General features: G+C 37.8%; 1 protein-coding gene across 3 annotated transcripts in view; it reads left to right on the top strand.

Annotated features, from left to right (window-relative positions):
- The window catches only part of arhgap5 (Rho GTPase activating protein 5), a 73,158-nt gene that overhangs the window by 32,309 nt on the left and 23,730 nt on the right, over positions 1-17,119 (top strand). For all 3 annotated transcript variants that reach the window (XM_059352744.1, XM_059352745.1, XM_059352746.1), the window contains exon 4: positions 16,073-16,150. In XM_059352744.1, coding sequence (XP_059208727.1) covers positions 16,073-16,150 — 78 coding nt within the window. The remainder of the gene's footprint in view (positions 1-16,072; positions 16,151-17,119) is intronic.

Consider the following 17,119-nt stretch of genomic DNA (forward strand, 5'->3'; position numbering starts at 1 on the left):
GAAGTCAAAAAGTTTTTGGACAGGCACGTCTGCACTCGAATGAATCCTCTCTTCTGACATTCAGCTGAAAATTGAAATATTAAAATAAACACTGACAACCTTTAACTCCACACTTCCTCCGTCTCTCACTGTTAACAAGACAGCAGTAAAAATGTCCCGGCTCAGTGGTATTGTCATCTCCGTCTGAGCCAATCAGGAGTGAAATGTCACCTTGTTTTCAGCTGCGCCTGCACTTCTCGCTGATCAGTGTCATTCTGAATGCTTTGAATGATCGTTTTCCCCAAAGTTCGGCTCTCAGTAGGATCAGCGGCGGGTGACACACGTCTTTATTTTTAGCTTTCTGTTGCTAGAGTTTTTCCTCATCTGCAGACTTTCTGCTGAGCTTTTGTCGCATTGGGATCCATGTGCTTTTTGTTTCACACGTTGTTTGTAAATGGTTAGAGAGAAACAATGTGTATGGCTTGTGGCTACAGCTGGCATCGTTTTTAATTGGGTCGTGATTATGCCGTTACATAACCGCAGAAACATCCGTAATTGGTTGAAATTAAGAAATGTGATTGTCAGCTTTTTAGGCACAGTGATGGACGACTTCCATGTCTGAATGATACCAAGAAAAAAATAATGGTTTAAAACAGTCAGGGATGCCATGAAAATAGGTTTAGAATTAAAAAAAAACAGTTAGCATAAGTGGAGCAGTCCTTTAACAGCTGGACTGTAGCTGCAAATGGGAAAGTGTTGAGAGGATTTTGAAGTCCTGCTGTTGCAGACATGTCAGTCTGTCACCCTTCTGAGAGCCACTGACCTCACCAGCACCTTGCTGCAGGCTTAACACACACACACACACACACATGCACACGCACACACACACACATGCACACACATGCACACTCTCTGGGCAGCAGTTGTGAGTTTCTGATGATGCAGAGGCTTTGATGAAGGTCTCAGGAGGGCGTTTAGTCGGCCATGTTGTACAACACGAGGTGCTGACTCCGACCTCTCCTCTTCTTTGTCTCCTTTTTAATCTAAATCTTCCCTTCTTTCTTGTCCTCCTCTCATCCCTCACTCTCCCTCCATCCTCTCGATCTCATCTCCATCCTCTTCTCCCTTGTGTCGTTACTTAGCCTTTCCGAAAATAAATGCCTGGAGTGTGTGTGTGTGCACTAATAAGTCAGTGAAAAGTGCAGAGTGTGTTTAACAGAAGTTGACAGCGTAGAAGTGACTCATTAATGCTGCCATTGTTGAAACGTCCCTCAGCGGTAGTAGTTTAATGTTTGTGCTTGTAGTAGAAATTAAGTTTTTGTTCCTTGTCTTGTCATCAAACCAAACTTTAAAGGAGTATTCTGTCATGTTGTTGTACAGATTATATACAGTTTAGTTCTGTTTTTATAATTATTTGATGCTTTTATATCAAACTAAAGCATGTGTCCGCTACACCAGGCTTCACTGATCACTTAGCCATTGTCATGTTTCTTACAGATCACCAGAAATATGCAGAAAAACACTGCTGTCATCTGTTGAAAATACAATATACAGGATCATCTCAATACATTAGAATATGATGGAAAAGTCCATTTCCAGTAGTTCAAGTCAAATAGCCCCAAACAAGTATTGAGTCGTATAGATGACATACTTTTCAGAGGCCAACTTTTCCAGATTAAACATACTTTTTAAAATTGGTCTTTTGTAATATTTAACATTTTTTTGAGACACTGAATTTTAGGTCTTCATTAAATGTAAGCCATAATCATTATAATTAGAAAATAAATAAATAAATGAAGGCATGAAATGTTTCATTCTGTGTGTAATGGATCTATATAATGTGTTATTTCCACTTTTTGAATTGAATTACCAACAAAAATAAACTTATCTATGAAAAATTATTTATTGAGACGCACCTGTAGGTACAGAATTAGAAAAAAAAACATCCATAAATACAAAAATTCAACATTACACCTGTCTTTTTGAGCATCTTTCAGCAAGTGCAATATTTTATCTGAGTCTGTTGAATCTCCCTTTCAAAACAATCCAGCAAATATGCTTTAAGTCATTTTTTAGAACACATTATACTGTCTTAAATGGCTTAAATGTTCATTTATATTTTGTATATTTTATTTTGTGTCGTGTATAACCCATTATTCATTGTGGGGTTTCTTCTTTAAATTGTACAGCTGCAACTTTGCTCAAACGTGTGACTCATTATGATAAGCTGGGGTGTGATATGGTGATATCATGTTTATAATATTTATGACCTGTCCTTTTTATACTCGGTCTACTTACTATTGTACACCTGGTCCTTGTTTTATACAAGGTCAATGTTTTATTGTCTGATGTCCCGGTTTACATACATTACATCACAATTCTACTCACCCAAAGTCTATTTTTGATTACAAATTGCTTTATTCAATAGTGTTAATAACAAACAGGCCTTTATCTGCAGGCCTCTTTTACACACAAACACAAATACTGTCATATAATATAATATAATAACAGGGTGAAATGCCAAAAAGGTGAATGACACAACAAATACCATGCAAGTCTTTACCCTTTAGTGATGAAATCGTCTCTATTATGAGCGACTTATGTAGCCGGCAGAGATGAACTGTAACTAAGTTAACTTTAGTAAAACGTTATTCCTACCAGATTTGTTGGAATCCTTCCTGTAATTAGTTATTCATCTTTTGGCCAGAACAGACAAATTGTCTTTTTTTTCTTGGATTTCTTGGATGGACCGCTTAACTCAACTTCTTGAATACATTTTGGTTGCATTTCCTCCCACATTCGGTGCTTCATGTTCACTATTTTTGAATCAATTCTACTCTTTAGTATGCTCTTTCCTTACTGGATTCTTCTACAAGAATGATTTGTTCCCCTCCTTTTCTTCTCTTCTGCCATTTGAGCAACTTATTGACGATAGAATCTCTAACAGAGCTGGAATGCCCTGAACTCTTTCCTTGACTGAACAGAAAACCGTTCAGAGGTTCTGTGCATTTATTACCCTTAAGTCAAAATAAAGTATAGTTTAAAAAGCAACATGATCTCACAGAAATCCGTGAAATAGCCACGGATTTCGCTTAACTCAAAATCCGTGGAATAGCCACGGAATCGCTCAAATATCCGTGAAACTGACACGGATTTCGCTACAATGCAAGTTAATGACAGTCATATCCCGTGGCTATTCCAACATACAAAGTGATTATGTACATTCACTGAGTGAATATTTAGAAAATAAAACATATATTTCTCGCTAGAAAATGTGATCAAAATCCATTTTTATGCAGAAACTAAGTCAAAATATTGATTTTTCACTAAAAATGAGAGAACTGTCCACCATGTTTTTTGTTCTGACCGCCGGGACCTTGAAAGTCACGTGACTTGGAACAAACCAATGGCCACGGGATATGACTGTCATTAACTTGCATTGTAGCGAAATCCGTGTCAGTTTCACGGAAATTTGAGCGATTCCGTGGCTATTCCACGGATTTTGAGTTAAGCGAAATCCGTGGCTATTTCACGGATTTCTGTGAGACCAGGTTGAAAAAATTGTAACGAGAAAACTGAAATATGCTTTGTGCAAACAGCCCCTGTCACCTTCAGTCTAACATAGTTGATGGTAGTTTTGAGTGTTAAAATATAATTTATTAGGCCTCATTATCATTCACCCCATGCTGCTGCAGATACAGAAATATAATGAGAGAAAATACTGACATTAAAAAAAGGACAAAACAGAAAGTAAACAAGTGTCTGTGTGTGTGTTGTGGTGTGTGTATGTGTGTGTATGTGTGTGTGTGTGTGTGTGTGTGTGTGTATCAGTGTGTGAGTAAATAGAGCAGTAGCTAGGTAGCTGCAGCTTGACGGCTCTATTTATAATACTGGCCCATCTGTCTCTGTTACATTAGAAATTAGTGTGTGTGACTGTGTGGGTGTGTTGTCGGCTGCTCCTGTCGCTTCCTGAAAGCTGGACATCTGTCCCACTGTCAACACACACACACACACACACACACACACACACACACACACACACACACACACACACACACACACAAAGATACACACGCGGCCAGCATAACAGCTCAGGTCAGTGAGTGTGTTTCAATAATTACTGCAGTGAAGAAGCCACAATATGAAAGTTTGTTTTGTTTTTTAAACCTGAGAAGGTAACAGCTGTCTGATATGATTATGGATTGATGTGATGCCAGATATTTGAGTGAATAAAAAATGACATCACACATACATGAAAACATGATTTTTTTTTTTTGTAATGTGTTGAGATTTAACACTCTAAAAACTCATTTAACTGCTGTTTTAAAATTCTAATACACTCACAAATACACTTTTATATCATGATCTTATTTTTGTTTTTATTGTTATTTTTGTTATTGTCATTATAACTTGTTGTTGATGTTATACATTTTTCATCAGTTTATTACTTTCTTATAACTATTCATTTTTAGGTGGAGGTTTTAAATAAGCCCGTCTTGGTTTTCTGCCTCTCCCTGCACTTCATATTATTTGTTATTTTTGTCATTTTATGTAATTCTAACTGTGCAAATAAATAAACCTAAACCTAAAAACACAGTGGAGAACCAAAATACTATTTGTTTATTCTTGTATTTACTCACATTGAAGTAAAGCTGAGGCAACAACTCACATGTTTAAGCATTTATGCATTGAAAGGAGCTGGTATTTGGAGGGAAACAGCCCTATTAATGTTGATTAAAGTTACTGGAACTAATTAATTAGACATTTAGTGAAATCAGTAAACCATGACACATCAAAGCTTTGTGTTGTGACATTTGATTAAAACTGAATATTACATTTTCAGATTATTAGTCCATAAAGACTAGACAGAAACGTCCAAATCGATGCAGCAGAGGAAATAAGTATATTTCGACCTTTTAGTTCCTCTTAATAGGTCAAGCTTAAATATTCCCACAATGCAACCTGATAGCTCCACTCCTCCCTACCGCCCATGTAACTCCCTTGTCTTTCTAAGCTCCATGCTCTGAGTTTTAAACGTTGTAATCTTGTTGTCTCGGAGCCAAGATAATCGTGATGACGTGACTCTGACTTGACAAGCTCCTCCAGAGACACGGGAGACGTTATACAACTGTTTTTACAGTTGGAGCTGGACTCCGTAGTAACTCCTCGTGAGGAGTAAACCGATCCTGACGGGTTCACTCGGGGGACTTCCCCTTTCTGCTGATCTGCCAACCTTCTCTCTGATGTCCTCGGGGCTTCTTTGGTATTTCCACCGGTGGTCTAAAAGTCTTTAAAGGGATAGTTACTGTTTCTTGAAGTGGTGTTGTAAGAGCTACTTATCCATAGTCGGTGTATTAACTGGAGCAGATGTTTGCTGTTGTGTAACTTTAGTGTTTTAAAGCAGAACTTTCTTCAACCAGGGACCCGGTACAAGATGGAGAATTTACCAGGGACCCCTCATGGTCCTTCTTTGATTAAAGTTTAATCCTGGTCAAGCTAAAAGAAAGTTTACTTTATTGTTTCATTATTTATACATTTTATCAGAAAACGAATGACTAAAACCGAGACGTCTTCCTCAGGGACTCAGTCTTTCAGATTCAGATTTACCAAAGTTGAACAAACGCACAAGAAAACTAACAGTCGACTAGCAGCACAGGAGGTTAAATGACTGTTTTTGTCAATGGAGTCTGGTGGGTGTTGAAGAGAACACGGATACCTGCTTCAGTTCTTTGACGTAAACTTAAACCCTGCACTCTGACTGCAAGGTAAAGTAGTTTTTAGGAGGCTAAAATAGATCAAGCTTCTGTATCAGTACTCCTGTGTCCTGCTTCTCCAAACTGGTAGTTTGCCCTCTACCATCTACTGTACATAATACACTGAATATGGATCATTTCTAATAATCATCCCTAAATCAACCCTGTTTGAATTTAAGCTGTCATCTGCTGAAACTTCTGTAGCTCTGATTGTCATAATTTTAGATTTTTGTTTAGTTTTTAACAAGCCTCTGAGAGTGCTGCAGAGATTCAGACAAACATTTAATGAAATAGTGATTCAGGGTTTAGTTGTGGTGCCCTCCCAACTGTAAAGATCTCAGTCTGGAAGCAGACTGCAGCTGTGGGCCTGTTGTCTGCAGAGACTCTGTGTGTGTGTGTGTGTGTGTGTGTGTGTGTGTGTGTGTGTGTGTGTGTGTGTGTATGGATCTTGTTACCCAAGGTGCCCAGATATTAAATCATACTCTCGCAGACACACACACTCTTTGCCGTTGTATTGATTTATATTGACCCGTGGTTGTGTGTAGGGCCGGTCATTAAATTAACACACCAACGGAGAGACTGATGACTCCACCAGACCACAACTCTCTCCGTGTGTGTGTGTGTCTGCGTGTGTGTGTCTGTGTGTGTCTGTGTGTGTGTGTGTGTGTGTGTGTGTGTGTGTGTGTGTGTGTGTGTGTGTGTGTGTGTGTGTGTGTGTGTGTGTGTGTGTGTGTGTGTGTGTGTGTGTGTGTGTGTGTGTGTGTGTGTGTGTGTGTGTGTGTGTGTGTGTGTCTGTGTGTGTGAGTGTGGGGAAAAAACACAAAGAAAGTGCTCACCTCAGGTCATTAGCTCCATACACATAACCCTGCACTCTTTCTCTGACACACACACACACACACACACACACACACACACTTATAAACACACACTCTGGAGGACTGGAGTATTGGCAGCCGAATGACTTCCAGACCACGGAGCTCAGCTCATTTCTCAGCCTGAGGATTGTGGGAAAAGCTGCGTTTGGTCGTCCTCTGGGGAAAACAAACACTTCTTACCTGCACATTCATCTTCTTTAGAGGAGCGGGTGCATGTTAGCATGTCAGAGCACATTTATAACGAGCGCGGGATAAGACCTTAATGTCCTGGATATGAGAAACTGGAACATGCGGGCTGGGATCTGCTGATATGAAGTGGGAGCCAGCAGATCCTGGTTACTGTCAGGTGTCACCGTGTGTGTGTGTGAGATCAGGATAAACAAGCTAACGCACTAGCAACAAGCACATAAACATCAGACTGTTGCCACATAAACAGGTGGATAAAAAGTCAAATAAACATCAAATCCAGATCCAGAACCTCATCCAGGATGAAGCTTCTGTTCAGAAACGTTCACTGAGAAGTCTGTAGACAACCTGCAACCCTGAGCTCAATATATCCTTTTCTAGATTTACAAATATAAATCAGGTAACTTTGATTTAAGCTTTGTATCTCCTCAGATCCATATTTAATGCTCTAGTGAGTATTCTACATATTCAAGATCTGTTGATATAAAAAAAAAACAGTTGAAAACTTCAACTAATGTAATCTTTAAAAAAAAAACTAACAAAAATAAATATATATATATATATGTATTTTTTTTTTTCTACTTTAGTTTTTTTTTCACCTTTTAGTCTTTTGCCTTTCAATACAGTATTTTATTATTTCTGTATTTATTTATGTTTTTATCTTGTGGCTATTTTAGTTATTTTTTTTCCTTTTATGTCTCTAGTGAGTATTCTACATATTCAAGATCTGTTAATGTAAAAAAAACAGTTGAAAACTTACCGATTGAGGCAAGAATTCAACTAATGGAATCTTTAAAAAAAAATAATAATAATATATATATATATATATATATATATATATATATATATATATTTTTTTTTTTTTTTTTTTTTTTTCACTTTTTAGTCTTGTGCCTTTCAATACAGTATTTTATTATTTCTGTATTTATTTCTGTTTTTATCTTGTAGCTATTTCAGTTTTTTTTCTTCCTTTTATGTCTCTTGTGTTTTGCACTTTATTTTGCAGCTGTTCATTTCAATGCCTGTGAAGCATTTTGAGCTGCATTTTATATATGAAAGGTGCAAGACAAACATTATTTTTCTTATTTGTTGCAGCACATCTGTGCATGTGGGGCTGAATCAGAACTACAGTATGTGTTCATGGTGATGGAGGAACATGTCACCCAGTGCAACAGTGTGTCTCATTCATGTGTTTTTGCAACTAAACAATGGAGCTCTGTGCTCCAGAGGAAGAACATATATCAGGCTTTGCATTCGAGGACACATTTATTGTTGCTTTGGGTGTTTTTCCACTGGATTTGCTTGTGTTTGGAGTATTAATTCTTGATACTCAACCCTAAATGTCACAGTAGAAAACACAGCTCAGAACATCAAAGACACAACGAGGACAAAACACATTGTCAGCTGGATAAATCCTTCTTAGATCTTGTTGTAAATGTTTTCCTGTTCCTGCGTCAAACAGAGAGGCCATGTTTATGCGTTGAGCTACTTTATCTGTAATCTGATTATCTCAGCACTGTCGGCCCCGTCCTGTCAACACCTGAAAGTCATTATCTTAATAGGAATAACACGTTTCTGCCCAGTTTGTCAGTTTATAAAGGACGTGTAAACACCGCAGTGCGACCAGTCGGGGTCTTAACTGCTCGGGCCAAAGGTCAAACACACACACGAGGAAAAGCAGCACAAGTTCTCTCGAAATCAATCCGTCGTCAACACCTTTTTATAGTGTTTGGATCTTTTTCTTGGGGTGTTTTATCACAACAATCTGTGTGTGTGTGTGTGTGTTCGAACAGTGTCGGAGATGTTTATTTTTCTAGAAATCAGTCGACTTTGTTTCTGAAACATTTAATCTGTTTTTTTGCTGCAGACAGAATTGATTTCATTGATTTCATTTGTTAACCCATTGACGCCTAAAACGCCTGTAAAACCTCTGGGCGATTTTAAAATCAGCCCCTAAAACCTGAAGTTTTTCTGGAAATTCAACAGAAGTGTCAACGCTTCTACTAAATAATAGATTTTTCAGCCTCTGTAGCAGATAGAAATGAAATTCAAAAAGGATTTGAGAGCTGATACAAATACTACAAAACGACGTATCCGCTTTCCAGGCTTCAATGATTTAAAGTAGTCTAAATAATCACTCATTCTGTAAAGTTTCTGCAGGTTTTTTATCTGCAAGCTATCTTGGTAAAACGGACAAGGAGTTTGTATAATCCATCAATGTCGGCGCTGACTTTCAAACGGGGATGAAAGAGAATAACACACTTCGCCTGGTGAAACAAGAGTTAAAAATAGACAATGATTGACTTTCGCTTATTGAACCGGCTTCCTGTCCCCTCCCACAGCAGATGGTTGTCACAGCAATAAAATAACGGAGGCAACCGGCCAATGAGAAGACGGAAAGACAGAAAGAGAGACAGACAGGTAGAGAGAGAGAGAGAGAGAGAGAGAGACGGTTAAACCACTGTGAGATAAGATAGAGACGAGAAGACAGTGAGTGATGAGAGCAGGTGTGAGACAGAAACTGTGTGTGTGTGTGTGTGTGCGCGCGCATGCATGCGTGTGTGTGCGCGTGCACGTGCATCAGGATATTAGATCATATCACAGCAGGACGAGTCTTATCAGATCCCAACATGCAAACATGAGCTGCACTGTGAGCTTCCTTCCCCTCTATATATATGTGTGTGTGTGTGTGTGTGTGCGTGTGCGTGTGTGTGTGTGTGCGTGTGCGTGTTGCATCCTGTTGAGAATCAAATGTCCTCAGAAGGACAGAGAGATGAACAGGGGTGGTGATGTTTTGGACGGGTTATTTTGAGGTCAGAGGCGAATGAGGGATGCTGCATTCAGGGCACGTGGAAGAATCGTAAAAAATGATTTTCCTTTTTTTTTTTTGTCATTTAACTAGTACTTTGTAGACCTGTCATGATAACAATTTTTTAGGACGATATATTTTCCCAGAAACCCAGATTTTTAAATCTCAAGAATATTAAACATTGGAATTGAAATGTGGAAAAGAAATATTAAAATATCCTAGATAATTCAAGCATAAATTAATTAACTAGAACCAAAAGAAATAAAATAGACTTTCAGGCTCTGTTAACAAAACGTTGCAATGAGATAATCATTATGTTTTGTTTTATTTAATTATTAAAATAACATTTTATTATCATTTGTTTTTGGCAATTCCTACTGCCTGTCAAACATTTGCAGCATTACGTTAAACACAAACACAAAAGAGCACAAAAAGTCACGCATGTAAATGACAATATATCGAGTCAAAAAAAACATGATTAAATTAGTAAATAAGTAATAGTATTTGTACTTACACATAAATTGTTTGTTTACTTTTTGTAAAGCACTTTGAGTTGCATTTATATGTATGAAAAGCGCAATATAAATAAAGTTTGATTGATTGATTGACTTATAGTTATTGTCAGATGTTTATAGATTTCCTTATGCCAAGAAGTGAATGTTTTCACAATAAAAAGAACATAATTTCCTTCATGTGACATATTTCCTATTGAAACGGGTCAGTGAGCGGTTGATTTCTGACTTTAAACAATGGCATTTTGATTTGGTCCAGCGAGTATCCAGAGATACAGTTTTGTGATTCATGATGGCTCTATCAGCATGACATCACCACTGGGAATTAGCTGTTTTCAAAGAAGTATGAATTTGGCAAGAAGACAGGATTTTACGGGAAAGTTTTGCAACATTTCTCCAAGAATAATGTGTCAGAATGTTTGCTCAGATTAGAAAAAAATAATACTTTTCAGTCAGGTTTGCAGAAGCCAGCTCTGTGTGTCTGACATAGAAAACACAGTGAGTCACAGTCCAACCAGATATTACAGAGGAGCCCTGCAGTGTGTGACCTTCACTGTCACCTGCAGAATATCTAATAACAGATGGTAACTCAAGTCTCTACTGCTTAGTCATGATGAAGAAAACTAAAGAATACTCTAGTGAACAGGCAGTCAAGATGTAATGTGACTCGTCTGTTTTCAGCTCCTTTTGTAATCCCAAACATTAAAGTTTAGTGATGTATGAATAAAGTCCTTGAAAGTTGCTTTATTTCCAACATGATCTGGAGTTTCATCGACATAATCGCTCATGAAATCTGAAACATTTTAATGAAATAATCTTGTTGTTATATTAATTTGTTGTCCCCAGCGTCTCACACCAGACGAGCTAAGCGTGCTAATAGCTAGATAAATCCAGTTGATCCCTAATCTGGACATTTTCCAGCATTCAATAATCATAATCAAAATGTACAATCTAGTAGAAAGACTAGGTCAATATGCATTGATTGATGTAGATTTAGATGTTATGATAAAGGCATCAAGTGTCGAAGATGCTTGACAGAAGAAAAACGTTCAAAATGTCACGATTCAGCTGATCCACTTGTCCACATTTTGGTGTTATAACTGCATGTTAGTGCTCTGACCCACAACAAAACTAAAATGGTCTACTTGAGGAATTCTCATGTTCATTTTGCATGTAAACAGCTTAGTAGGAATATTAGGAATTGGAATATGCAAAAACATTTTCGTATTTTTATCTTAACTTTCTCTTCTCTCTCATAATTTCTAATTTATGCAGGAATTTCAAACTCAAACTTGCTTAAAAGTAATGGAATATACTGTGCATTAGTGAAAAATGGCAAACGACTTGTATAACAGGTCTGGACCACTTTTAAATTGTGTTTGTGCAAAATATAAAATTCAAAATACAAAGTTCGAGGGACTTCCCGTTAGGGCTGGGCGATATGGCCCTAAAAGAATATCACGATATTTCAGGCTATTTTTGCGATAACGATATTCTTGACAATATTAGGAAATACTTAAAAAGATATAGAAAATATGATTTTTTTAGTCGGTATAAATAAATAAAAATCTAAAATGTAGTTTGAAGTGCAAATCTCAACAGTTGCCAAATACAAAAAAAATTACTCTAGAGTATGAGCAAATAATAAAAATAACCATTTAGGGGTTTCGGGGGCATATTTTAATGACATTTTGTAAAGGAGAATAAAGGTTCTTGTATGTTTTATTTAAGGCATCTTATTTTGACAGTCTTCTTGTAAGTTCTGTGGTGGATTCTGTCAACACACTGTGCTCTTATTTTGAAAGCTGCATGTGTTTAGCGACAGGAAGTAAGTAGCTTTTTGTGATTAAAACAACTTTAACCACTACATCAAGAAGTAAGAACGTTGCCAATATCATGATATGCATTTTTTTTAACCATAAAAAAAATATACCGATATTATCGTGAACGATATGATATGGCACACCCCTAGTTTCCGTTGTCTGTTTTCGGAAAAAGGGCAAAACTGGGAATATTTTGTGCATGTAAATGTCTTCACGGTTTATATTGCTGTGAGACATTAAACCGTGTGGTGCTTTGCCGACTCAATGTAACAACCGGAATCTGCAGAAAAGTTTCCCGCTGTGACTCAGAGGGTTCACATGAGTCTGAACATCAGAACGATGTCTGCTGCAGCGTGAAATCCATCTGATATCCTCGAGTCGCTGGGCTGAAGGTCGACGCTCCGGCTTGTTAACTGTGGAGGGGTGCAAGTTGGTCCTCACATATATAGTCATTTAAGTCATATTTAAGGCTTTCCACCCACTGAGACACTGCACACACACACACACACACACACACATGCATGCTCTCACAAGAAACTGGGTTGAGTGGGTTGCTGATTACACTGAGGTCATTTTACAGAAACGCAGCTTTCCTCAGATTTCTGTTAACCCAAGAGCTTAGCTGAAGTGTTCTGTCACACACACCTGAGTGCAACACACACATGCACACACACACACACACGCACACACACACACATGCACAAAAAGGCACAGATAAACACCCAGATACCGAAGAACACACACACAATCACCCACACTTGCTCACACTTGACACGATTTACTTGAATCCATTAAAGCTGAATTTACATAATACTGTCTCTGCTTAACTGCCTCTGCATACACACACACACACACACACACACACACACACACACACACACACACACACACAGGCATGTATACTGCAGTGTGGATGACCTTGCAGCAGCGACAGAGCAGAACTTCAACCTGTATGGATCGCTTGTGTGTCTGTGTGTGTTTGTGTGTTTTGTGCTCATCCCTGCAGTCACATTATAGCCCTATAATTAAGACACTCTGTCTCCATATGTGCTGGTCTGAGATCAGCTGTCAGGTGCCAGCTGGCTGTGATTCTTACGGTTGGAGACACTTACAAAACGCTGCTCTCAGACCAGCTGAAGGCTCAAACGCGGAATAACTAAACTCTTTATTCACTGTTTATCTGCTGCAATCGCTGTTGCTCACGGCAGCTGTCACCATGAGATTTTCTGCAGATATTTACTGATCTGAAGAAGGATGAATCTTCATGTTGACATTCCCTCTTGTAAATAAGTAATGGCTTGTATTGTTTCACATCTTTCTGATGCTGAATTATAAATAAATGTGACCACACGCGCTGCAGAAGCTGCAGTGTTGTCGAGGCAAAACCACTGCTGTGTTTGGGAGATTCTAAGCTGTCTTATTCTGGGGAAAAAGGAATAAAATTGACATTTATTTCACACATTTAAAGCAGAAAACAGTAATGCACCTGAAGCAGACACAAAGTAATGACTAAATGTGATAAAAAGGATTATAGCAATGACCGAAAAAGGTGTAGGCCGAGGCTTAGAGAGCTGATTACGCCTACTGCTATTTATTAAGACGCTACAGAGTCCAGACACATTATCACACACAAAGAAACAACTGTACATGGGTGGAAAGGAGTTATGGCAATGCAATAGAATAAAAATCAAATGGAGAATAAAAAATGGTTACAGTGCGATGAGAGATTCAGATAGTCCCAAATTGAACTTGATAAAAATGCAGCAGCAGATAAATGGCTTGAAATCATCAAAAGACGTCCGCGATATGGAAATTTAACACCAAAGATTGTGAAATGATCTATATGTTAAAAGATATATTAATTTCAATGACAATAGCAGATGGTTTTCCTCCTCCATCTTCTGCTGCAGAATCATTATAAGCTCATTATTTGGAGCTACTGATTTTCTCTCTACTGATAAATGATTGTGATGATGATGATGATGTGTCCTTGATTGCAACAAAGCTGTGCTTACAGAAAAGGACAGTGGACAAAAATGATCAATAATCTGACTCAAGCCTTTGATAATAAAGCATTTTTAATATCACGATCATAATATCATATTAAGTGATGCGCCGATTGTGAATATTTGAGCTGATAGAGATTTTATTTAGCCTCCCTTTGTACCAGGGAATCAAATACATCTTTGTTATAAAACACAACTGTTTTTAAGTCATTCAGCATTTAAAAGAGCACAAATTCAACCAAAGTTAAACAAATACATGAAACAACCTTTTAATATGCCATCTTTCAAATAATAAAGATTATATATTTTTTGGAAATAACTGCTTTAATGTTTTTTTAGCTGCTATACAACTACCTCCTCAATGAGAATATTTTTTTTACTATAGTCCAACAAAAACTAGCTAAATGAAATCTAAATATAAAAGAGCCATTTTTCACCTTATACAATACAATACAAGGCTCTTGTCACTGATCTTATTCCTAGACAGTTTAGTACTCCAACACAACTGACATTTTCCATCACTTTTATTTCAAAACAAACACCTTTGCCCTTACTGACCTCTTACATTATCCCAGATTTGTGTCCATCCAGTGGCTTCTTCTCTGAACCAGCAGCTGCAGCAGCCAAATATACTCTTGTTTGAGTCCACCATCAAATAGAGGCAGAGCGCCATGCGGCAGAGCATGGAAAACTATCCCTTCAACAAAATGCAACCAAGGCCTGAAACACTAACAAAATGCCCGTTTCTGGCTAAAACGACAATATTGAAGCATGTTAAATGAGTGTTTTAGGACAAATTAGCTGTTTGAAGGCTAATGCACTTGCAAACAAAATACTGCATAGCTTTCAGATTTATCCAGATTCCATCACATCAGTCAAGCAAAACCTAAAACTAACAAAATGTTCTGCACACATAATGTTGGACATCCCCTTTTCAAATATGTTGTGGCATTTTTATAGAGTGCTTGGCGGCCTCATCAGTGCAGGAGTCACTAGGGCTGACTCCTGTTGATGCATTATTATTGTTGTATTGTTGTTGCATATTTGAAATAAATCATTCAAATCAAAAATCAATGTCAGGACCACAGTTTTCCCCCCATTCTAACTGGTCATCTGTATACGTCTGTTTCCTCGTTTATCCTCTTTAAGAATTCTGTTTTTTGGTTTGCCAGATTTTTATAAACTTAGTCATGGGTTTTTAAATCTCTTGCTAGAGCATTTCACAACACATCAGCTATTAAACATTTTTCTCTTGATTGCTTACATATTGAAATGACAAATACAAAGTCAATGCAGAGCAATGGATTGTTTTATCTTAACTTCCTTTACCTAATTTATTTGTGCAATATTCTCTGTGCAATGGTTGCATTTTCAACTGTCCACATGATATAAAGTATATTTTCCTTTTGTTAATTGTTAATACTTTTTACATTTCCACATGTCTAAATTGTAAGCTGTTAATACTTTAAAAATATTTTTTACTTTTAAGTTTTAATACCTTTCTTATATTTCTAGTTTATACTGCTGGTTTACTATTTATTGTTATTTTTATTGAAGCTCCTCTCTATCTTGCTATCCACTTTATTGCTGTAATACTGGACATTTCCCCGTTGTGGGACAAATAAAGGAAAGTCTTATTTTATCTAATCAACACAACATTGAATGTTGTATTTGCTGATCGGTCAACACAACAAATATTGGTGCATACTGATGTTCAGTCAGTGAATCAGTGCATCCCTAGTTTATGTATTCATGTTTTATTACTGCTTCATGTCGGATCAGAACTCCTCAGAATAAACTAACGCACCACATATCTTTTAATCATTGCTTCACGGCTTGCACACACACAGGAAACCAGGATATGATAAGAAAAGCCAAAATTAGTCACGAGAAACAGTGAGTGCTGTTTCAGAGAAAAGAGAAGTTTTTGTGAAAATTTATGGCGTGAAAGTTTCTAGCTTCGATCCAAAAACAATCTCAGCGTGTGGTTCCAAAAAACCACATGAGATGAAACCCGTATGCTGCTCCCGTTGGTCCATCTGTGTAGATTCTGTTTAATACGATGTAAATGTGACATGAATGAAGTCTGTCAGAGCTGTTACTGAGCCGTCTCCTGTTTGTGTCTGCAGGTCTAACGACAGAAGGTCTGTACCGCGTCAGTGGGAACAAGACGGACCAGGACAACATCCAGAAACAGTTTGATCAAGGTAAAACACTCAAACACACACCTGCACAGACACATGCAGAGCCTCATAAATACATCTCCAAACCTGGAGCAGGAGCACATGTGTAACCGGAGTTTCAAAGCTCGGGTGCCGGTGGTTCTCATTATTTTCACAGATCCCGAATCTGAATTATTTTCCCATGAACGTTTAAGAACTCGGGAGTCCCTCGGAAAGCATGTTACCAATCGAGTAGCGCTCGTGTGATGTGTGCAATAAATCCAGCCCGCCGAGAAAACCGATTCCAAACCTGACCACGCAGCAGAAGTGCTTAAAGAGAACCACATGCCCTGTGGAGCGGAGTGGGACCTGCACACGAGGGCTGGGGAGCTGCCAAACGGGCTGTTAGAATAAATAAAGTCACCACAGGCAGAAATCACCAGCACACAGTCAGCAGTGTCAGTCATTTACAGCCCGCCGGTGAAATACGGAGCCTGGACCGAGATCAGGGGGTTTGTTTTCTCAGTCTCATGCCGGTTATTGATTGCATTATTTCATATTTTATCTTTTATTATAGTTAATCTATTAATGTCATCACTGTGCGTCTCTGTTTGCTTGTAAATCCCTCTGAACATGAAGAGTTTTCAAGATGAGAAAGCCCCAACCTTTACACAATAACGGCATATTTTAGATGATTTTTAGTGTCCTAAAGGAGAAATACACCTTAAATATTCTTCCCACCACCGCCCAAACGAGGAATTTTCCTTAAAAAAAAAAAACAAATGACGCAGCTTCTTCTCTGTGTTATGGATGAGTTTGAATGAACAAGATAATAATCAAAAGTAATATAGATATATTCCAAACATTTTTCCTGGTAAAACCAGGTAAATTTTAACCTGCAATGATTTAAAAAGTGCTCTTTATAAATTCTGATCCTGGCCTGTGATCATCATATTAAGAGGTTTATAACATAAGTAATTCAGTGATAATTATGTGCAGAAAAGGACTGAAGGA

The sequence above is a fragment of the Centropristis striata genome, chromosome 16, assembly GCF_030273125.1.
Source record: "Centropristis striata isolate RG_2023a ecotype Rhode Island chromosome 16, C.striata_1.0, whole genome shotgun sequence".
NCBI classification, from domain to species: Eukaryota; Metazoa; Chordata; class Actinopteri; order Perciformes; family Serranidae; genus Centropristis; species Centropristis striata.